The 22,380-nt window shown below is 40.5% G+C and overlaps 3 protein-coding genes across 8 annotated transcripts in view; all 3 read right to left on the bottom strand.

Moving 5' to 3' along the window:
- Window positions 1-1,420: 1,420 nt before the first annotated feature.
- On the bottom strand, window positions 1,421-4,934 carry mrpl28 (mitochondrial ribosomal protein L28). Of its 4 annotated transcripts, none has more exons than XM_020624468.1 (6): window positions 4,790-4,934; window positions 3,796-4,122; window positions 3,033-3,185; window positions 2,815-2,949; window positions 2,575-2,664; window positions 1,421-1,863 (listed from the first exon to the last, which is right to left on the bottom strand). In XM_020624468.1, the coding sequence occupies exons 2-6, from the start codon at window positions 4,078-4,080 to the stop codon at window positions 1,771-1,773; spliced, it is 756 nt and encodes a 251-aa protein (XP_020480124.1). In that variant the 5' UTR covers window positions 4,081-4,122; window positions 4,790-4,934; the 3' UTR covers window positions 1,421-1,770. The 4 variants fall into 4 exon arrangements, with proteins under 4 accessions (XP_020480124.1, XP_020480121.1, XP_020480125.1 ...); XM_020624465.1 differs by having other exon boundaries at window positions 3,796-4,104; XM_020624469.1 differs by having other exon boundaries at window positions 2,575-2,661; window positions 3,796-4,104.
- Window positions 4,935-7,435: 2,501 nt separating this feature from the next.
- Window positions 7,436-14,341, bottom strand: LOC109974323 (zinc transporter 10). 2 transcript variants are annotated; one of them, XM_020624472.1, is made up of 7 exons: window positions 13,503-14,341; window positions 12,278-12,562; window positions 11,885-12,172; window positions 10,997-11,239; window positions 10,124-10,401; window positions 9,198-9,385; window positions 7,436-7,978 (listed from the first exon to the last, which is right to left on the bottom strand). In XM_020624472.1, exons 2-7 carry the CDS (start codon window positions 12,552-12,554, stop codon window positions 7,693-7,695), a joined length of 1,560 nt encoding a protein of 519 aa, XP_020480128.1. In that variant the 5' UTR covers window positions 12,555-12,562; window positions 13,503-14,341; the 3' UTR covers window positions 7,436-7,692. The 2 variants fall into 2 exon arrangements, with proteins under 2 accessions (XP_020480128.1, XP_020480127.1); XM_020624471.1 differs by having other exon boundaries at window positions 11,885-12,562.
- A 7,056-nt stretch (window positions 14,342-21,397) lies between these two features.
- ppp1r37 (protein phosphatase 1, regulatory subunit 37) overlaps window positions 21,398-22,380 on the bottom strand; it is a 39,131-nt gene continuing 38,148 nt past the window's right edge. For both annotated transcript variants that reach the window (XM_020624488.1, XM_020624489.1), the window contains one exon: window positions 21,398-22,323. The gene's annotated coding sequence lies outside the window, so the exon portion shown is untranslated. The remainder of the gene's footprint in view (window positions 22,324-22,380) is intronic.

Genomic DNA, 22,380 nt, shown 5'->3' with positions numbered 1-22,380 from the left:
ATTATTTTGCTATGGGGTAAGCTTGTGTGAAAAGAAAATGTAAGCATTTTAGAAACGTGTGCATTGACTAAATCTTGTGTGAAAACGACATTAATTGTATTAATGGTATGGTCACAACAGACAGATGTTGTGATAATTGTGTTTAGAGTTTTGAAAATGTGAATACAGAATGGACAAATGCTTGTTAGCAACAGAAAAAAACTGTAATGCATAATAAATTTCACATAGTGAAATATCTTTATATTAGTCTTTTCTTTTCAATATACAAGAACACGTTCAACAATAACTAAAGACGTGTTACATTTTCCTGTGGTGTTGTAGAAATACATAACTAAAGAAACTGTATCTGTTACATTCTCCCTTTTAAAACCTGCAGAGGAAGGTCTATGCAAATTCTTCCTTCCTTATAAACACAAGTACTCCAAATGCACTTAGTTTCTCTCCTCCACAAATATTAACCCCCTACATCACTACAACACCTTCACTTCAGCTGCATTATTTTGCTCACTTGTTTCATACATATGCCTGTTACTGGTGTGTATGGATGTATTTACTGGTATTGTATTAGACATTGTCAGTATTTTTACAGTTGTGAGAATGTGCATTATATTTTTGGTGTATGTTATTATTTCTGTTAACATCTCATTAAGATTATAGCTAGTGTTAACATTTTACCTGTGCTTATGGTTTAATGCTGCAGTGCATGGCTAATGTGTGACAAGTATAATTATCAATAGTTTTGCTCATTGATACTCTGTTGCCTCACATTGTTATAAACATACATGGATCTTTATATCACGGCCTGTCTGCTTGTGCTGCCCTAATAACAATTTTGTCATCTTTTCAGCATCTTATTGTCTTAGTTTTGCATTTCTTAACCTGCCATTTATTTATTTTAGAACATCTTGAACTACAGCTGACTGGCAAACAGGCACATTTACAGAAATGCTGATTAATGCATCTTCTCCCAATTAAAAAAAAAAAAACGAAATGAAATATGTCCTTTAACTGCAGCCAAAGTCAGGGAGTGGTTAGCTTAGCTTACCATTAAGACTGGAAACACACAACACTCCAGTACGTTACACCCTCCCAACCCAGAAAAAGTAATTAATTGTAATTTTCACACTAATGAGCTACAGAAGAGCTGGTAGGTAGTGTGTGTTATGTTTGGACAGAGACAGGCCAGCTGGTTCCAGTCTCTGTGCTAAGCTAAGCTAATCAGGTGCTGGCTATAGCATCAAATTTAGTTAGAATCTTGTCATCACACTCTCAGCAAGAAAATAAGTACTTATCCAAAATGTCAAACTATTCCTTTAAGTTGTTTTTAGTTACTAAATGTCTCACATAAAATTGTGAAGCCAATCCGTGAATTGTATAATTGATGAAATTATTACTAAAGAACAGATGAGCAGGAACAAGATTTAAGAAAACAAAATATTTATTCCTTAGATATCCTATACAAGAGTCTTGAATCTCAGCTCGTCAGGGAATATTTAAACCGATTCCTAATTCCTTCAGGGCCTTGCCAATGGAAGTAAAATGCATGAGGACAAAAGAGAACTGAAATAAATAAGCATTAGTCCAACATGACCTCATCCTCTGTGTCGCTCCCTGATGGAAAAACAAGTTGACACTGTAGGAAGTTCCCCTGGGTGTGTGTTCAGTACTGAAACAGTTTCTGAACCTTGGTGACTCAAACTCCCACCACCATCTGGAGAAGCTTTTTCAGTCTGAAGAGCTGTGTCTGTTTCACTTGAACAGTTCAGATCATCACTTCTCTATGAGATGTGGCTCTGAGAGCTTTTGGATCTGCAGCTCCTCCACCAGCTGATCAACATACACCTTAAACAGAGGCTCCGGCTCCTAAAAGACAACAGTCGGAACAGGAGTCAGAACACACGGTGCACACTTTGTATATGGTGTTATGATTACAAACACAAAGCACTTCAGCATGTTTAGTAGCACCTCTCAGGGGCCTGTAACCTGGTTAAGTTAGGATAAAGAAGGACCGCATTGATTTCCAGATCATGGATGTTTAAATGACAAGCATAAGTGTAGTGCTGCCGGAGCACACTGACATGATGCTCCACCACTTTTTCTTACTCCAAGAGATGAAAAAAATATGTGCATAATCCAGTTGAAATTCAGTAACGGTAGATTTTTCCGACCGCTTAAAGATCCAAACATCAGTAAAGTGAACATCCTGCAAGTGAACCAATAAAAACAAATGGAATAGTTCAAGTTGTGCTATTAAAATTTAAGGTGCAGCGACTGATTCACAGCATCAACCCATGCACTGAGCAACATGCAAGAAAATATTCCACCTTAAAAACGGCCAATAGTATAGACCTATAGCTGTGTTGCTAGCTAATGCCAATTAATACAGTTGAAAAGCAGTTGGGCCACAGTGTGTGTTACAGCAGTAAATGATAGTCTCTGTATTATGGGTCCTGCCATAATATATTAATATTATGGTGCATATCTGTCCTACTGTATGTGCGCTACAGTATTTCCATGAGGCAAAAGTGCTGAATGAAGTGAGATTCGGGCAGTTATGTTTGAGGATTTTGTTACCTTGTGCTCAAGCTGCCTCTGTTTCTCCACGGCCTCCTCCAGACTCAGACCCAACCACTCTGCTTCCTCTTCTGGGATCTCAAACTGCTGCTAAGCCAGGAGGAAGCAGAAAGAGGTTTATAATCACAAGCCCTTGTGTTGTACACCAGTGAGTACACTCGGGTTATTTTTAACAGTTACATCAGAAATCACTCAACACACCTAACGTCATTCAGTGGTCTAAAAATGCATCTGCCTGACCTTGTATTTTTCATAGACCTGCTCTCTCTTGACAGGGTCACTGGGATAGAGCTCTGAGTTTTTGCGTGCCAGGCGAAGCAGCATCGCCCTCTTCAGGTCCATCCCCAACTTGGAGTTCAGGTCTTCCTTTGGCGTCTGACAGGAGTTTGGACATCGTATTTTTATGGAAAGCTCAATAGGAAATAGCACTTTGATGCACCAACACAGCTTTCACCTACTTTGAGAATATAAAAGTCAAACCCGTAGGCAGCATCGATGAGGTCCAGGGTGCTAGCTGTGACTGTGATGGTGAACTTGTGATCGAGAATCTCGCTGTACAGTTCTCTCTTGAACAGCTGGGGTTTCCAGGTCTTCCTCAGACGATTGGACATCTAAACAACGAGATGATTCAGAGGACAATCAAGACATGAGGTGTCTGGAACCACATGTGTCAAAATCGTTTTTTGTGCACTGTTCAAAATAAAGAAAGTATGAAAAGAAATCTGGGTTTAATGCCAAATCACCATCTCTACATTAACGCTAAAAAAAAACATAATATGCTGTTTTTCCAAGTCAATATGTTATCAACATGCATATGTCAATAATTCATATTTTAAATATGCATCTTGGACAATACCTTGATTGTTAACATAAAGAATAGATGACAAAGACATTTTCTTCTCTCCTCCTCTTTACTGTCAGATATATTTTGAGAGATCTCATCTTTCAGTAAAGAGAAAACAGGACGTTGACAGAACACTGAGAGGGAAATGCAAATGAAGCCCCAGGCTAGAGCAGCTAAATATACTGTATGGAAAAGTGAAACAGGTTCTGAGCAGCCAGTAAGATGATTTTGCCAGCACTGTCACCTTATGTCCACATTTTCATCTTCCAGAGGTTACTTCTGTGAAAACCTGTGTGGGATGTTATGCTATGGCATCATGTCTTGCAAATACACTGTAACAGAACTAAAGAAAGAAAACCATCTTGCTGGAGACTCACTTTGTCATTATTGGCATATCTGAAGCCTGTTATCCAGCCCTCCCCTCCCCACAGCCCGTTCTGGGACTCTGGGGGGTAGTACATGGGGACTGGGATATCCTGCACCCGTTCCTTCTTCCCAGTCTTTGGGTTGGCTCGGTACTGGACCCCCAGTGGCCTCCAGTGGACCGGGGTGGGCTCTTTTTGCTCGAGGGACTGGAGATAATGTTTAGGGAGACGAGTGTAGATGCCCTGCTTCAGTTTCAAGGCATCCCAGATTTTAGGTGGGTACTTATGAAGAGGCATAGTGACTTGTTTTTAACGTGAATTCTGAAAGACAAAATAAGACTAAACATGATCACTTAGTTACTGCATAAAATGAGTTGGGTGATGGTCAGTAAAATAAAAAATGAATACGTTTGATAAACAAAACTCAACTCTGGACCAACCTTTATTTAGTTTATCATTTAAACAACTTGCAGACAGTGTGTAAATAAAGGGGAAACCCATTCTGTACCTGGTTTGGCAAGTTGCATTATTGGTATTATATGGTACAGACGGTTTCATATTCTCAAGAACTGTACCGAAACTATTAACTAACAAGGAGCAAAAACAAATAACTTAAGTTTTGATGAGGAGTCGTTTTACGGACTCACCATGTCACAGCTACCTGCAGCCATGCTCTCCTATAACGCACATATTTTATTTGATAAGGACAATTTAAAAACCCGCTAAAAGATTGTCGGAAATTATAACTGAGGATAACTTGTGGCGTTGCTTATAAATTAAATCAATCAGCAACAGATTCGAATTTATTACCGCTAATTGCATGCTAAAGTCTTTATTTGATTAACAAATACTAATTTAAAGAAACTCACAAGCACACGTGAACTCATAGCGTTACTCTTTACGTTAGCAGGACGCTGGCTGGTGCAGGCCAACACAACTACACCTCGGTTTATTTGACCAAAATGGGCCTTTATAAGTCAAAAATGCCACAAAGAACACGTCTTACCCGTTAACAAAAAAAACCAGCGGGCTCCGCTAAAGACAAAATGAATTTTTAAATGACGTTATCACAAAATTAAGGGAGCAAGGACATCATACATCCTTCACTGCACAGACCAATTTCCGGATTGCTAGGCCAACCTACACCAACAAGGAATATTATTGGATGGCTGAGATAAAACTTCACAGATGATTGGCTTATACTGTATGTCTGTCAATCAGTTTCCCGGTCAATGCGGATGTACATTCATAGTAATCACATTTATCGTAAACTGAAATTTATACTATTTATTCATCATTAAACGTATATATTTTCTGTTTATTACTAATATGCTTATATGCTAAACAAATAAAAGCAGTCTTAAACAGCTATTATTTTAAAATAGGGTACAACCTTACTACTACTCATGCAAATTACTGTACGTGTTTTATCTCATTTTAACAGTGTTTATCTTCATTTTGTCTTAACTGATTTTACTGTGTCATTACAACATACTTTCATAAAGGTAAAACGTGAAAATATGTGACATTGTTCCTTTTAACATTTTTGGACTTTTATTGTGAAGTGCATAGCCAAAGCTTGACAGGAAGTGAGCTCGTGGCGTAAGTCATAATATTTTAACTGTTGTTAAAGATAATAGGAATACATGAATCATCATCCAAACATTTGACTTGTCAGTGTAGCATTGCCCTTCTATAAGTTTGGTACATAGCATTGATCTGAGCTATTTGATTTGTCGTCATCTTTTGTTGAGTCTCACATGCAAGTGCCTTACCATACATTGGTCTTTGCTGATCCTAACTGACTTTATTGTGGCAAAACACCGCCCGAAAGGTGGAATTGAACCACTCTGCCGCTAAGCAGCTACAGGTTTGAAGCCTGCACCCCGGACCACCGAGGGTCATCCGGGCAATTAGTCGCAAGCGGCACATATCCTTATATACCTTCTAACAGACCAGGTATTTTTAGTCAGGGTGTTGCCACTCAAATGATTAGCGTGGTGTATATTTCTGTATATATATCTGACATGTCGTGTATATAGTTATGATTTCGATACACTAAAGTATTTCTATGGCGAAAAAAACAGGAAAAATAGACGTGTAGTTGAGTCAGTTCTGTTTTATGCAAAGCAGGCGTCTTTTGAGTGGTTGGCTGGCAATAGAAGGGTGGAGCTAGCTCGCACAACCAAAGGTAAAAAGATTACATCCATACATACACTATCCACACCGCTTATCCTGTAGAGGTTTGCGGGGTTGGAGTCAAGGTATAAATTAACATAAAAATACATTTTGGGACGTCATAGCAGGACATGCACTGGTGTAACTGAAGACATTAATGATGGCTGCATCCTATTTAGGTGTGCCAGTTATTATGTATGCTGAGCCATATTTAGGCCTAATGTTTTTCATTTACTGGCAATAGTGGAGCAGGTATTCAGATCCTTGATTTATGTAAAAGTCGGACACTAATTCCATGCTGTCAAAATACCCCCTTACAACTGAAAGTCCTGCAATAAAAATAATATATAAGTATTATAGTATCATCTGGAAAATGTATGTGTTTTGCACAACCAGCAGTCCAAATCTCAAAAGGATTACAGCAATTTAAGACAAGAAAAAGCAGATAATCCTCATTTTGGAGAAGTTGGTACCATGAAATGTTTGTTGTTTTACATGAAAATGGACTTAAGCAGTCAAGGTTCAATTAAATAATCACTCCAGATCTAGTTTTATATTGGGTAGTTTAATCTATGACAAAACATCATGTTTTATATGTTCTACATGTGTTTTATTTGTATTATCTTAAATAGTAAAGTAATCAGTAACTAGTAACAGTTGTCAGATAAATATAGGGCAGTAAAGTGAAGTAATATTTTCCTCTGAAATGCAGTGGAGTAGGCTATAACTATAAAGTAGCATGCAATGAAAACAGTAAATAGAAAAAGTAGTAGGCTAATAAAGAAGTAAAGTATAAGTACCTCAAACCAGTGGTTACACCGGTGTCTTTCTTGCATTGACAGATATAAATGTCTATGATGAAACATGCCCACGGATGCACTTTTTGGACTACTGTCTGTTTATTATGACTTTTGCCACCATAAGTGTAATAACTGTATTTTATGTAATGTGTAATATGTCATGCATGTCATTATATTACCGCATCATTATTACAGATGTATTACTGGGTAAGTGCTTCTTTAACACAATGTTGAATTTATTTGACATGTAACTCATTTAGTTTCATCTATACTTTATAAATCTATCACATTTATTGTGTAAAATAAATCGATAAAATGACTATAGCTGCCAGATAAACACAGAAAAGTAAAAGCAGAAAGTAACATAAAATGAAAATACTCAAACTACCCCAGATTTGTACTTAAGCACAGCACTTGTGTAAATGTATTTTTTAATTTCCACCATTAGGTATAGGCTATATTATGTTCTATAGCCGATAGGACATACTCATTATGAACAAAGTATTATATTACTTTTACATTACTATTATTCTGTTGTCCTGGTGTGTCTTTTTGCTGCTACAGGACATGAATTTTGCAGCATGTGATCAAATGATATTTATATTATTTTAAAGTGAATAAAGTCACATTTATGCATCATTATTAATTTTATTTCAATACATATATGGGATCCAGAGAATACAGGCCCAAAAGAAGCAACACAAGACCAAATTTAACAAAAAAAGTTACATAATATTGCATACAAATCTTTGGTATACCACATTGTTGATGTCATAAAACTAACAGCTCTCTTCAGTGTAATGTGCAGGCCATGTTTTGAGATCACTTTCTAATCTGCCTCATCTTCCCCCATCTTTAGCCTGACATCTGGACATGGATATCAAATCACTGATTTATTTTCCACCACCGTGGTTCTTTGGGTAAAACAGTCTCAGACAAAGGTGTTGTCGATTTCCCCAGCTGGTGGTGCCAGCAGGCCGCCGGTCTCCTTCTCTAGGGGAGAGCAGCACATGCTCCCAGTGCAAGCTTTTCCACAGGTGAGGCTGCAGGCCAGGAGAGGAGGTGGGGACGGGTCCTCTCTGTGGACAACAGGGGAGGCGTCACCCCCCCTGCCTGCAGAGGACCCAGAGCAGGGAGCAAACTCTGGCTGAACGGTGCAGCAGCTCACTCCTACACTCTGCAGCACCTTAGTGACTGCCAACATCAGATCAGCACACCTGCACACATATGGAATGAGGCTGCAGTAATGAGTTATATTATTTTAATCTGACAAAAACATATTTATGATAACCAGTCAGCAACCACCCCTAGAGGCTTTATTGGCTGAATAAACCAGATCTAGTGGATATCTTCCAAAGTTAGTCTTTTTAGCATCAGTTTGTATGTGTCCCTCTTAAGCTGCAGTGGAGAGATAGTAACACAAAGCGAGGCTGATGGCTAAAGCCTCATATTAACTTCAGATAAACCTTTGAACACATACAAAGAAGAGCTTGATCACCATTATTTATATTACACCAGGAAGGTTTAACCACCAGTATGAACAGGAGGAATGATTACAGCAGTTTGGGTTCATATGACTTGTGGCATTATGATGTTAGAATGAGAAAAGTTTCACATCCTCATGTAATAACAACAGAGTTTCTTGCTATAAGATAAAATGATTTGTTTTTATAATGGGGATTTAGTAATAACAAGAAACCTATGACATTATAACATGGAAAAAAATCTATTATTGTTTTAAGGAGAAACTGAGCGATGTCGGCAATATACTGCAAGAAACTTAATTCTCAAAATTTAAAGCCACACCAGGCGAGACTTAAAGCTCATTGGAGTGTTTACATTAGCGACAGATTAAATGGCTCGTGCACTGCAGAGACTCAGACACTGCAGTTCCACTCATCTCTATGGAGTGTTTCAGCTAATTGTTTTCCAGCCTGCAGCTCTAACGTTTTGGTTCCCTCTCAGTGCTCTCTCGGGTTGTTTGGCTGCAGCTGCTTCCAGTGAAAAATCTCCAAAAACTCACTGTACACAATCTGCTCAGCACCAATAAATAGAAAGACCAGCATCTAGCTGGAGAACACAGAGAGTCAGATATTTCTTTCAGGACATAGTGGAGATCAGTGAATGGCAGCAAACATATGAATGTTTGGGTTGCTCTGTGTTAGGTGTAAGCAGTGGTTTTCCTTGAACCATCTCATGATATCTCCAGGTGGAGATGCAGCAACAAGAAACATCCTTAAACTCTGTACTGATACTAATGTAAATATATTGACATTAATGGTGTCTACATCCAGAACCAACAGGACAGAAGTCATATTCTTTTGTTGGGTTTTTCTCTATAATAATAGTAAGGTCCAGGTCTCACTGTGTAAGGTGATTTTTGTTGTGGTTTGGTGCTATACAAATACAACTGAATTGTAGGGAATTCCACATCACCTGTGCGCTGGAAACCCAGGGTGGCAGTGGACGTGGACAGAGGCCACCATTAATGACTCAGTTAACTGCCACACGTGGAGGTCGTGCACGGCCCGCACTCCAGGGACGCTCACAATCCTCTGCTCAATGTCAGACACACAAATGTGCGGCGGTGCAGCCTGAAGCAGCAGCAGTCCATACCTGAACATCTGGAAAGGAGATGTACTGGTGTGACAGTGGCAACAGCCAGTGCAGGTTTGGATACAGCTGCAGCAAATATGAGCCACCTAAATAAATAATAGCACACTAAGGCTAGATGTGCTTTCACAGAAGCTGTAGTATAATACATGAAAAGGTGGTGAACAGTGGAACACCCTGTTTTACAGTCAACAGTTTAATCATTTAAAACACAAACATTCATAAAACAGCAAACTACTTTGTAGCTACAGCTATAAAAGCAACTGTTCTTCCCAGGTAGCATAATGTTTTGTTAAACAGAAATACAATGTTAGAAAACTATATTAATATTTAAGTACCTTAGTGTTTAAAAATGTCTTATATTGCAAAGTTACATGCACATTTCTGAAGTAATATTTTTAGACCTAAATATATAATGATTCTGAGAAAAAGGGAATACAAATTGTTGAACTTTCACATTCAATATCAGAAGTTACCCTGTTGGTCCTGCCTTGTTATCCAATAATAAAAACACTGCACCCTGCAATTATGAAATACATTAGGTATTGAGCAATGAAAACATTCAGTGTAAACACAAAGTTGCTGCCCCTTATTGCCTAAGCTTCTGTCTGCTTCCTTTGTACTTACACATAGATATCCATTAGGTATTTACTGCTACCAAAGCTGCTTGTAATTAGTGGGCTGAACTCTTAATTTGGTCTTGATAAGAGCTTTGCTCTGGCTCTCACCTAAACTACACAGACCCTGACCTGTGGCCTTGCTCTGGCAATCAGTGTGATCACAGCCAGCAGGGAGAGACCAGGATCCAGGTAAACCAGCAGGCTGCAAGTTCCAGAGCTGTGCAGGCACCGCGGGCCAATCAGCAGCATCACCAGGCTGTTGACCAGGGCCAGGGTAGAAGTGAAAAGGCCCTGAATGACAAGGATCAGGGACAAGGGGCAGATGGGCCACTGGCTGCCTGGGTGAGGGTCATCAGTGTGATGTGCTGACGTGCAGACCGGGGATGGTTTAGTTGCAGTTGGACTCTCTGAAATGGGAGAAAACAGTAAAACATGACTGTTTCAAGACTTTTTTTTACATGTGGAGTCAGAGCTACAGAACATTGGCTGGTGATGGACCATAAAGAAAACTGACGGGGCACAAAACAAGTAAAAGACATCACATTTTCCTCCACTAAAGAGTAACACAACATTTGGTACACAACCTTTATGTGAATTTAAAACACCACACTTTCTGGAAACACAGGTTGAGTCGAGCTGATCTTTTTCACACTGTGCTTTATCTACTAGATCTGGATTAAAACATTCTCCCAATACTATCACTGCCATCACATTATTATGTTTTTGATATGTATGCATCGAGATTGTGCAAACGTTTGCAAAATCTCACGTAAAATACTCAAACTGATGTTTATTGCAGGAAGATTGTGATACGAGTAAAAGCTCTGAACAACGGCTAATGAACTTTGTGGCAAGATGGTTTTGTCAGTATGCATTTCATTTAAAAAAAAAAAAGTCATTTTACCTGTAAAAACACAGCTTTTCTATCCCCAAAAACACTTTTTCATGAGGCTCTTTTTTTAAGGGAGAAAGGTCATAGTTCAAGGAGCTGAACTCTCTTACCAGTGTGTTTCATGCAGGCACCGTCTCTAGATGTCTCCCCGTTGTCTTCTGAATGACTTGTCCACTTGGAGGCCTTCAGATCTGCTGCATCGCTCACCACTTCAAAGTCCCGTTCGTGCTGTGGAGCTGCTGCATGCAGGTGGGCTTCTGGCTGTTGACGTAGGGTGTGAGAGTCAGCGCCAAGGAGGCCGCTAACGGCTTGCTCTGGCTCAGCCTGACCTTTGGTTTCCTCGACAGCAAAGACTGTGAGAGAGGAATGAATGAAGGAATGAAGACTAAAAAGCAAACATGACACCATGTGACCTTCCTCACAGCTGAATGCACTTTGGCAGCTACTTCAAAGTGAAGTCTGTCAGAACAGCACCATCGCCCGGGCAGGCTCGCTGATTCTCCAGTAATAAAAGATGATTACATAACACCAGTAGAAATACATGCTTTAACACCAACTAAGTTAAACTCACAAGTCATGGTTGATTTTGATAACATCTGTGTTCTGTTACTCACCATATGTCTGGTGTTAGGTCATAGGTTTCTGCAGTTACAAATGCTGAGGGATCTTTATTTTCCTTAATGTTTTCTGTCATGAATATTAAGAGGTTCTTAATAAACACATTCTGGTCCAGATGCCTGCAGCTGTACTCCCACAGCTCTTTTGGAATGTTGTCTATGAAGAGCGCCAGACCTGAGCAGACAAACTGAGTGCAGTGGTGGCGAGTTAAAGCAGCCACAACCTGGCAGCTCGAATCCTGTTCTAACTGAGCTGATAAAGCTATGAGTCACAACTCTTCATAAGAATGTCTTATAGAAATCAATGCCAGCACATGTTTATGCATCATGTTTGTGCTCTCACAGTCAACATGTGATCTGCCTCTTCAGTGGGACACTTACCTTTGTAGGTAACTTCAAGGTGAGGTTTGGTCTCTGGCCGCCTGCTGACTCTGGCCCTCCCGTCCTGCAGCTGATCCCAGTACAGCTGGAGCAGCAGCATCTTAAGGAGCAGACTGACAGATCCAACCACCACGAGCAGCAGGGGGCGCTGTATGTGGCGTGGCTCCAGGGAGAAGCTGATGATATCCATTAAGTAGGACATGCACAGAGAACCCAGGAGGAGAGTGGAGAGGAACGCCCCCACAGGCTGAATCCTGCTGCCGGTGTAGGACACGCCGCAGCCAGGCACTGGAGGAGAGATTTTTGGGAAGGGGGGTTGCTGAGAGTTAATTGGTGAGGGTGATTCATGGGTAAGCTGAGGAGCAGGAGGTTGATCTGGGCTGGATGACCCACCAGTGGTGGTCTGAAAGCTAAGTAGAGGCTCGATGGATAGCTCTGCAGGCAGGATGGGAGGAACATGTGGATGAGGTGAAGGGGGGTCCAAAGAGGAGAGCAGAGGTTTCATTACACCTGCATTGGGAGGAGGAGGAAGAGCCATGCAAAGGAGGATGAAGAGCGTGTGGAAACCATCTACCAGGGTGATGAGGGAATTACATAGCTGACTGATGGCAACTTCGCACATCAGCAGCAGGAAGGTCACTCCCAGCATGCACCAGTGCAGCACCCTCATTCCTGCAACTGAGAGTTTAAAGCACACCATACTAGATTACTTAATATATTCACACACACAGAATCACAACCTCTGTGTGAATGTTTTATATTATGAATTATTTTGAATTTTATTAAAACAATAAAGTGAAACAAGTCTGTGTAAATATAATTTGAAAAACCAATAAAATAAAAATAATTGGAACACAAACAAGAGAAACCGAATTACTTCCATCATGTATTTTTTTTTATATGACAACCAAGGAGGACAATCTGGAATTTTAACCTTGATGAAATGCAGGCTGGAAGTACGTATATATAAATAAGATAATGTGTCAAAATAATCTTATGGGTTAATTAAACTGACCTCATAAGTATGTAAAAAGTGCACTTAAGTACAGTGCTTGAGTTTCCACTGATTTTAATATTAATTTAAAATCCATTAGTGTGCCACAGCAGGACAGAGCCTGACTGGACCACCATTTACTCTTGTGTAGTTGTTGAGGTTCTTGTACTTCAGTGGAGTATTCCTATTTTTTGCTCCTTTAAACCTTCAGCCCACAACAATTCTTTGCAGCCTTTTACTTCACTGAACTTATTTCATAAACAGCACATAAATTATGATGTATTATTCCAATACCAGGCAGAAATTCACAAGCGACCCAGCAGTATACAAAGTAATAGAAATTACTCCACCTTTACTATCATTACTACATGAATGCGTCAATATTTAAAGTCCAATAATATACATTTTCTGAAATAGGACATTCTGCATACTCACTGTTATAATACTTTTACTGAGGTACAATTTTGAATGTGGGATTTCTAAGGGAGTGTTTCTATACTTTTACTTAAGTAAAGATTTCAGTAGGCTACTCCATATCATGAATAAACCAGCATGCAGACAAACACAAAACAAGCTATTAGGAAAAGCAGCACAAATGTAGACAGTCTATGCTTTTTGTTTTACCCCAGAGAAGTGGATGAGCCTCAGCCAGGGATCAAAGGCAAGCTAGCTTCCTGGTGTGCCCTGTGCTCCGATATCAGAAAGATGCCAGTCACTGTGCTCGCTTTCTCTCGCTCTGTCTGTCCCACCACACGGCTCCTCTGCTCTAATCACAGTCATGTGAGCGGAGGAGGGGGTGGGTGGTGTTATCCTCTGCCCGGTCATCCCTGTTTGCATTCCCTCCCCAGCTCATAGGTGGAAGGAAATACCTTTGATCACACAGCCCACCCACACTTCATACAGTCTCTGAGCAGGTCCACTGAAGCTAACGTGCACTAATTAAATCCCCACTGTGTTAACAAGATTACATCATCAGGTCATATCATATGTTTGTTTACAAAAAGAAACCACTTTGAATGATTTTAAGGGCTCACAAGTCCATAAACGTTAAGGGCCACTGGGCTATTGTCTACTATGTGTATACTAGCTGCCATATTTATAAAACATGCCTTTAGACAATCAAGATTAATTTATTGTGAAACTCAATAAAATAAGTTAATTCAGTCAGTAGTAATGCACTCACTGTGTCACCTCAGCACAAAAGAAGAGAAATGACTGAACAAAATGAGATGACGGGGTTACAGTCTGTGTGGATGGAGATGTTTCAGCTGGCCCCACAGATTCAGATCAGCAACAGATGCCTCATTAGGGGTCGCCACAGCGAATCAACTGATGCAACTCAAATTGGGATATACAGTAGATATATAAATAGGCACTAATGTGAGCAATTTAGAGTGGCCAATCAACCTAACCTGCATGTCTTTGGACTGTGGGATGAAGCCAGAGCACCTGGAGAGACCCCAAGCAAGCACAGGGGAGAACATGCACACTCCGCACAGAAAGGTCCCAAACCAGGAACCTTCTTGCTGTGAGGCAACAGTGCTAACCACTGTGCCAGCAAGTGGCCGTGCTCTGTTTGCAGAGCTTCTGCCTTTCTGAGCGCCAATCCATTTGGTCTCCACTCTGTGTTTCTCTCCAGCTGGGCTTTCTGGGAGGCCTGGGCGCTTCTGGCGGCTAACGTCTTTGCCTCCAGTTCCTTTTGAAGGGACTCTTTCTCTCCCTTGAGTCTGACTTGCAGATCCTGGATGCTCTCAGTCTCCCACACTGGAGCTCTGGATTGCTCCATCTTCTGCAGCAGGGAGGATTTCTCCTGCTGCCACTGGAGGTGCTCGTTATCCAGCTGCTCTTTCAGCATCTTTAGAGCAGCTTCAAATGTGTGACTCTCTTTCTTCTGCATCTCCAGGTGAGCAAGCCTGGAACTGTGGGATTCTTTCAGCAACATCTGCTGGAAATGCCTGTCCCAGTACCACTGTTGACATACAGTGTCCAGCTGCTGCTCTGCACTTTTCAGACAAGTTCTAAGATGATTAATCTCATCATGTTGGGCAGGGCTGCAGCTCTGGGACTTTTCCAGTTCTGCCTGGAGGGAAACCTTGTCCTCCTGCCACTGGAGATATAAGGTCTTTGCCAGCTCTTGTGCCTTCTTTAAATCAGCTGCCATCTCATTAAGATCAGTCACATTGGAAGCTTTACATTTCCTCATGTCTTCCATGAGGGAGAATTTCTTTCTCTCCCATTGTTGGCGGCCATTCAGGAGCTTTTCTCAAGTTTTTTCTAGTGCTGCAAGGAGGTCGTTGTTCTCATTTTTGAAAGCGTTAAGCTCCTCCAGCAGGGAGGTTTTCTCCCGATGGAAATGCAGGCGTTCATTTTCTAGAACGCCTGTCTCTTTCACACGCGTTCTCTTTCATCTTTCAGCTGGCGTACCTCATCCACCAGCACCTCTCTGTCATCTAGGTACATTACCAACAAATTCTCTCGAATATCCAAGTTGAGTCTCCCCTCAGTACCTTCGGTGAGCCTCACCTCGCTGTCCTTCAGATGTGTCCTTACTTGATCTTCCAGGACACTATAGTAAAAACTTGTGGTTGATGGTTCTACTTCCAGGAAGTTCAGTTCCATTTTTTCCACTGGTTTCTTCCAAATATTCTTCAAATATTGTTCACTTGTGTGTTGTTTTCTGTCATTCAGAATATCTCTGTAATCACAGGAACGCGCACATGCTAAGTTGTTGTGAAATGGTCTGGCCAGCTAGTTAGACTGAGTCAGTTAGGTAGGTTCTTAGTGACATCATCATGAATTCTAGTCCTTTGACGTGCATTCCAAATGGCTTCTGTGCGTTGCTCTGGATATCTGTTTATATTTGAATGTAATTCTGAAAATGTGACAAAAATATAATCTGCATTAAAATTATAATTAATATACTGTATGTCCAATATGTCAGAATGCAAGGATCCTGTAAACAGTGTTCATAGTGGGAAAGTTACAGTTAGTTTTGTTCCTACAGTATATCCTAAAATGTACTACATAAACACACACACACACACACACACACACACACACACACACACACACACACACACACACACAGACACTCAGAGATTCACATTTTAGATTTCATATATTACAATATACTTTTTGGTTTTATAGGGGGGACTGCACTGTGAAAACATGAACTCATACACTACCATTGTCTCACTTGTACTTGCGTAATTCACAAATTGTTTTTCAATTAACCCTTTACTAAAGATACTCATATTTCTTATGTGGCTGAACTGTCATGTTATTATTAGTGTGACTGCTGCAAGCAAATGGCCATCATCATTTTTTTTACATGCATTTCTTACACAGTGTCTTCCCATCGGGATGTGTTCAATGTACTGTAACATGTTATCAGTGGCACCACCATGATACCAGTTACACAGATCTAAGGCTTTAACATCTCACAATCATGCTGCATTTTCTTCAGGAAGTGTTTAACATGTGAGCCACTGATTAAAGCTCAGTGAGCCACACAAAAGCGTTGCAATGTGCAAGGACAAAAGCTATCTCAATGAGATGTTGATGGGCAGATATTAGATAAAGTGACACTACCAGAGAGGTTCTCTGGCCCTTATATGGCTTCGGTAGACTCATCATAATAATAATAATCACCTTTTATTGGCCAAATATGTTACACACAAAGAACTTGTAGCCGGTACAGAAGTGAGGCAGTCATCTGCAGCGCCAGCTCACACCGATGGCTGTAACTATCGGGGGCAACTTGAGGGTTCAGTGTCTTGCCCAAGGACACTTCAACATGTGAACTGCAGGCACCCTCATTCAAACCTCCAACCCTCCGGTTGGGAGACTACCACCCTACCCACTGAGCCACAGCTACCTCCCAGACAACACATTTATATTACACTATAAGATTAACAAGCTATGAAAGCTACATATGAAAACTTCTTTCAGCTTCATTCAATATCAAAATATTTCCCATCCTACTTTGAAACCTTGAATATTGAAAAATGACTTTAAAATCTTTTCTTCTACTTGTAGCTACTTATTTCTGTCTTCATGTGGATGATTAGAACAGATACTGAACAAAGGTATGATTAGTAAATAAACCAGACTATGACTCAGAGTGAAAGGAGGTTTCACTTTCCTGTCGCTAGTTCTCCTCACTGTTGCTTTCTGTGATGAATATATCATGGGTGGGACGATGGATCGGCCTCAGACCATCTGTCCAATCATACATCAGCCACCGCTGACCGAACTTTGACCAAAGCTTGAGGGAATGTCATGTATCATTGGTCTGTTTTGTTCAGTTACAATTTTGTCACACCCAAACGTGCTGATTTGTTTTTCACATAACATGAGAGAATGACATGTGTCATTGCTTGGTTACAACCTCTGGGCATGACAACATTCAGAATTTTGTCTAAATTTGTTGATTCTTCCTTGCACTCAAGGCCTCACACACCACTGACTAAACTTGTTGCATCTTATTTTAAAACAGCACTGAATAGCTCATGGAATCACAGTTGTGGTCAAAGTACAGTGACACATTTACTGCTAACTAGCCTGGATAGGAGATACCTAGAGAGGGAGAGACTGATGGAATAAAAAGGACAACACAAACTCAAACTGAGAGGGACAGAGATCAGATCATTTCAGTTCTAAGAGAAATGTTCGAGAAATAAGCAAAAGATGAAAGAATGTGAGATGCCAAGGGACAGACAGACTAGACCGATGAGTCAGAACTGAAAGAGGGAGAGCTGGAGTTCAATGCCAAAGCTGCGATGATGACAGAGAGAGATGACATCCTGCTCACCTCTGGTGAGGCAGTGACACATATCTACTTACTGAAGTGCAGGACAGGAAATGAAGTGTCAGGCTTTATACATTCGCCTGTGCAGAAATACAGAAATCAAATAGAACCGTTTCTTCTTCTTTAACACACCAAGCCCTCTGCATGAGTTCGACTTCAATGAGGACAAAGTCGTTCTTGTCATAAAATAACTGGTATTAGACACAGTAGGGTTTACTTCACGTAGAACCTCATTTAATGCAACAACTTTGGTTTGTCATGTTCGAAAATTTGAAAAATAACATCACAAAAGTTAACAGATCTTGCAATTCAAATATTTTTCATTGGGAATTTTATTGTATAGAAAATAAGAACTGTGAATTGTGGGCTTTGTTGATTATTACCTGGGACACTGTCCTTGGATGAGATTTAAAGTCGTTATTAGATAATAGACTCGTCTGAGATGAACTGCACCTCGCCTGGTCAGCAGACGAGAGCAGGTGGCGAAGACAAAACACCACAGTCAAGACAAACAGTTCAGGAGCTTTTCACCAGCCTTCAGTCTGTACAGGAAGGCACAGAAGCACTCGCATCCTGTTAGACCTGGTCTCGATTTAATAAAATGTCATCAAACCAAATGTTTCAGCTTCTACTCAGTGTCCAGAGCAGCTGATGTTTTAATGACATTCTTCTATATGACAGAGAGAGTGATAACATGCTGATCTGTGTTGATCTCCACACTATTATTTAAATATTGTACCTGAAAATGTATCTGGGCTGCATTTCTCATAGAAATCAGTCATATCAGTTTGCTACTGTATTTGAGCTGACCAGGCTTGATTTGATATGAAGCTGGATAAATACATTCATGGCAATCGTTGATCTGTCAGTAATTTAGCCTGCCACTGCTTCACCTCTACACAGATACCATTGAAAGAACTGTCACATTCCACTTACAAAAGGCTTTTGTATCACTTATATGAATTAAATCAGTTCATATTGTAAAGCAAATCTTATATTTGTGTTTTCGATAGTTTAAAGGACTTGCAAAGTTTTTACCAGGCTGATCACGCAGACGCATTTATATGCGTTATCGCGGTCAATCTCCCCAGCACGGAGCCAGATGTGGTGATAAATGAACGTCGATGGGAGTGTTTACGATCATGGGCTATATTTGGAATGAGGAGGACACATAGTTGCTTTCATAACAGCTTTAATGCTGTTATAAAATAAACATATCACTAATAGTAATAGACCAGTATAAAGATAACACTGCTAAGAGGAATGAAAATGGCAGCATTCATTTTTCTATTAGCTACCAAAGTATGCCCAGATCAGAGCAACTTATTTTACAGGCTTCCATTATGCTGCTTATGGAGATGAAGTCAGCAATAGATCACACAGGGAATAAGTCTGAGAGTGTTCATTAGTTTACTGCCTGGTTTCCGACCATAACAGGGATCACCATACAGGATCATTACATATAACAAATAAAAAACTAAATATTGCAACAGTTTTATGTTGCAATATTTAGTCCAGAAAAGGAAAAATTATTTTTTTTCCTACATCACAATCTCATGTTCTCAACTCCTCTATGCAGGCTGTTATGATGTCATGAGGAGGTCACGGGTAGATGTGACCTTACATTAAGGGCTCGCAAGTCCATAAAAGTTAAGGTAGATATGACTTTACATTAATCACATGGTAGTGTGTAGTAGTTTAGAATTTTTATCTTTGGTACTTGAAGGGTGTCCGTTCTGTTGATCTACTGTTTGACCAATGTTTGTAACATTTACAGAATGTGTCTGGTGCTTGAATTGGTTCAGAGCTTTAGAACTGAACATGATGCAGTGTTGTCGAGGCCCCCTGAACTCCTTACGCTTCCTCCATGCTTCACAAAAGGTCGTGCTGTGCAGCAAAATGCTCAAATCCCCAGACCTCATCATCCAACATCATAAAATGTCACAAAACAAGCTGATGACGAATATGTGACACTTTAAGACCATGTGGAATAAAATGCACCTTCCAAACTTTGATAGCGAGCCTTTGATGTTTTTACTGATCTGCGATCACTTAGGTCACAAATGGCAATGACAGAACAATAGTAAATATTAAAATATATACAGTTACCTGATATTATTAACCATAAGCCACATGAAGCAACGTGTTACTCTATTTCAAAACTTCCAGTCTCACTTTAAGGCTGCTTAATAAAAGAGATAAAGGAACATCTAGACATCTGTGGAAAAACGCTTCACTTTCACAGCCAAGAACTAAATGACAGCCTGACACCATTCTGGAGTGTGTGAAGTAAACATGAAGCTACGGGAAGCAGTTTAGTATAAAACTGGAAACAGAGGGAAACAGCTCTGTCTAAACACAACAACATCTGCCTAAGATCACTACAATCAGGTTTAGCTGTAGCTCAGTCCAGGCGATGCACCTTCTCCGTCTCCCGCTCAGCACCCACGATCTCACGACGACGCTGTGGTCCCACCAATCCCTGTTCTTGTGGCCAGTGTGCAGGAGTTTGTGATTGAGCAGGCCACAGAGGGACTGACACCATGGATAAATCCTGACTGTTCTACTGGCATGCCAGCACATTCCTAAACCCAGTTAAGACACCAGCTGTATCCAAATATCCCAACGAAGTTTATTCTTCACACATTTTTTCTCCCGTATTTACCTGCAGTGTTAAAGACATTCTGAAGTCTGAAACTGAGCAACTCCAGTCAAATATTCAGTCATATTATTAGTCATTACATGCATTTATTTGAGGAACAAATTTAGCCATACATGACTTTGTGATTACCAGCACATTTCAATTAATTTAACAAATTATTAAAAATATTCTAAAAATTAAAGCATTACAAACAGTGGGGGCACACTACCTGTTGGGTGGAGAGGAACAGGAGGGTCATGACCCCCTTTAAAAAGAAAAAAAAACAACAACAACTAAACACCTGCCTGGATCTGCCTCAGGAAAGATTGAGCAGCTCTCTTCACAGACATACATGTCATGTGTTAAAGCCTTGCTCTGGATAGTTCAGGACAGTTGGATCTGAACAGAAACCAGTGCGTTGGACATGATGCTGTGGTTTCTTTTAGATCTGTCCCCACTGTGGGGAAAAAAAAAGGCCACAACCACTGGCGCCCCCTTGTGGCCAAATCTTCACCCAGCAGAGTAGTGTTAAAGCAAAAACAAGGATTTTGATTAGGTCTACCACTTCCTTGTATTTGCTTTCATTACTGCACCCCAACTGCTACCAACAGCCAACAACTCAATTATACTTACCTTTCCCCCAACATAGATTGCTCCCCCCTCCCAAAACTCCAAAAACAAAATATCTGCTCTAAGTTTGAATCTGAAATATACATCAAAAAGGGGATTAATCTTTAAAAAATAAACCCAAGAGGAAAAGAAACATGACAATAGGGCAAAGAAAAAAATAAACCAGAAAAGGCTCATACAGTCATTCAATAAATACAAAAGAACTGATTTCTCAAAGCGGTCGAACAACAAAGACTGAGTGTGAAGTGGTGAGTTTGAAAGCAACATGACAAAAAGGAGCAGAGAGAGGAGGTGGCACAAAGCACCAGCAGAAGACTGAGGGACAGGAGGAAGGAGAGGAGATGCTGACAGACACACAACAATGACTGGTTGCTCAAAGCAGTAGTAGTGTCTGAAGTTGCAGAGAATCAAGGAAAACAAAACTCTTTAAATTGTACATAACCAAACAACAGCTTTACTATCTGATATTTGCAGAAGTTCAGAGGGTTTTGCAACTTTGTGACTTTCAAAAAGCTCTGCTGTAGCAGAGCCAGGCGGTGGGAGACAGCTGCAACTCCTCCACATCAGATCTGAGGAGAATGACCCGAGAGGGAACGTTGATTCCTGAGGGGCCAAAGTGAGCAGAGGACAAGAAAAAACCAAGAGGGAGGTCACTTTGGCAGCGGTCCCTTACAGTGTTTTCTCTCCACAAGGAGGGAGACTAGTGGGTGGTGGGGGACACACATGTAAAACATTGACATCTGAACACACGTTAACATCTTCAGCTTCCTTAGATATAAAACCATTTGACATTTCTAGAGCATGTGTTCAAGTCAGCAGGTCTGCTCAGCAGAGTCTGTCACAGTCGTTCTGAGTGTGCCATCAGCCCTGCTTTTCTCATGATCACCGTTATGCCTTTGTGCATGTGTGTGTTAGGACAAGAACTTTATTTGCTAGTTACTTCCCAGACAAGAGAAGCGAGTAGAGGCTGTGAGAAAGGTCCATGTTCTGTCTTTGGTTATTGTTTTATCCTCCCTCCGTTGTCCCTGTTCTTTCTCACTCAGGCGGTTGCTAGGTGTGTAAAATGTAGTGAAAATGTAGTGATTTATCTTTTACCCCCCTCTTCCTCAATGGCATATGCATGTGTGTTTCAGTGGCCGATGTAGTGTGGATGTAGAATATTAATATCAGTCACAGCCAAGCTCGAGATATTGATTTTGTCTTTGTGTCTTTTCCATAATTTGCTTGTATTTCTGTGTATCAAGCTTCGACTGCAACAGCAAGTCTTCTGTCCTTTATGTAAAGGTCATGTTGGTGGTAAAGTTAAAGAAACAACAAGAACACTGTGGGGAAACCAGTCACGTCTTCTCGTGTCCTTGCAGTCCCTGTGTGAGAAGAAGAGAAAAGTCCAAACTAATTACACATGATTAAAGTTGTATAAA

Source organism: Monopterus albus, unplaced genomic scaffold (assembly GCF_001952655.1).
Source record: "Monopterus albus unplaced genomic scaffold, M_albus_1.0 scaffold328.1, whole genome shotgun sequence".
NCBI classification, from domain to species: Eukaryota; Metazoa; Chordata; class Actinopteri; order Synbranchiformes; family Synbranchidae; genus Monopterus; species Monopterus albus.
This window is presented reverse-complemented; position numbering and strand designations above follow the sequence as displayed.

What these genes read in the sequence shown, in the direction of transcription:
- mrpl28 (XM_020624468.1), bottom strand. Translation starts at nt 4,080, where the DNA reads ATGCCTCTTCATAAGTACCCACCTAAAATCTGGGATGCCTTGAAACTG. An exon ending in GATATGCCAATAATGACAAA is followed by an intron (nt 3,186 to 3,795) that starts GTGAGTCTCCAG and finishes CTCGTTGTTTAG; the next exon opens with ATGTCCAATCGTCTGAGGAA. An exon ending in AGAGGCAGCTTGAGCACAAG is followed by an intron (nt 1,864 to 2,574) that starts GTAACAAAATCC and finishes GTTGTCTTTTAG; the next exon opens with GAGCCGGAGCCTCTGTTTAA.
- LOC109974323 (XM_020624471.1), bottom strand. Translation starts at nt 12,554, where the DNA reads ATGAGGGTGCTGCACTGGTGCATGCTGGGAGTGACCTTCCTGCTGCTG. An exon ending in CCTTGAAGTTACCTACAAAG is followed by an intron (nt 11,240 to 11,884) that starts GTAAGTGTCCCA and finishes CCTCTCTCACAG; the next exon opens with TCTTTGCTGTCGAGGAAACC. An exon ending in TTGCCAGAGCAAGGCCACAG is followed by an intron (nt 9,386 to 10,123) that starts GTCAGGGTCTGT and finishes TCTCCTTTCCAG; the next exon opens with ATGTTCAGGTATGGACTGCT.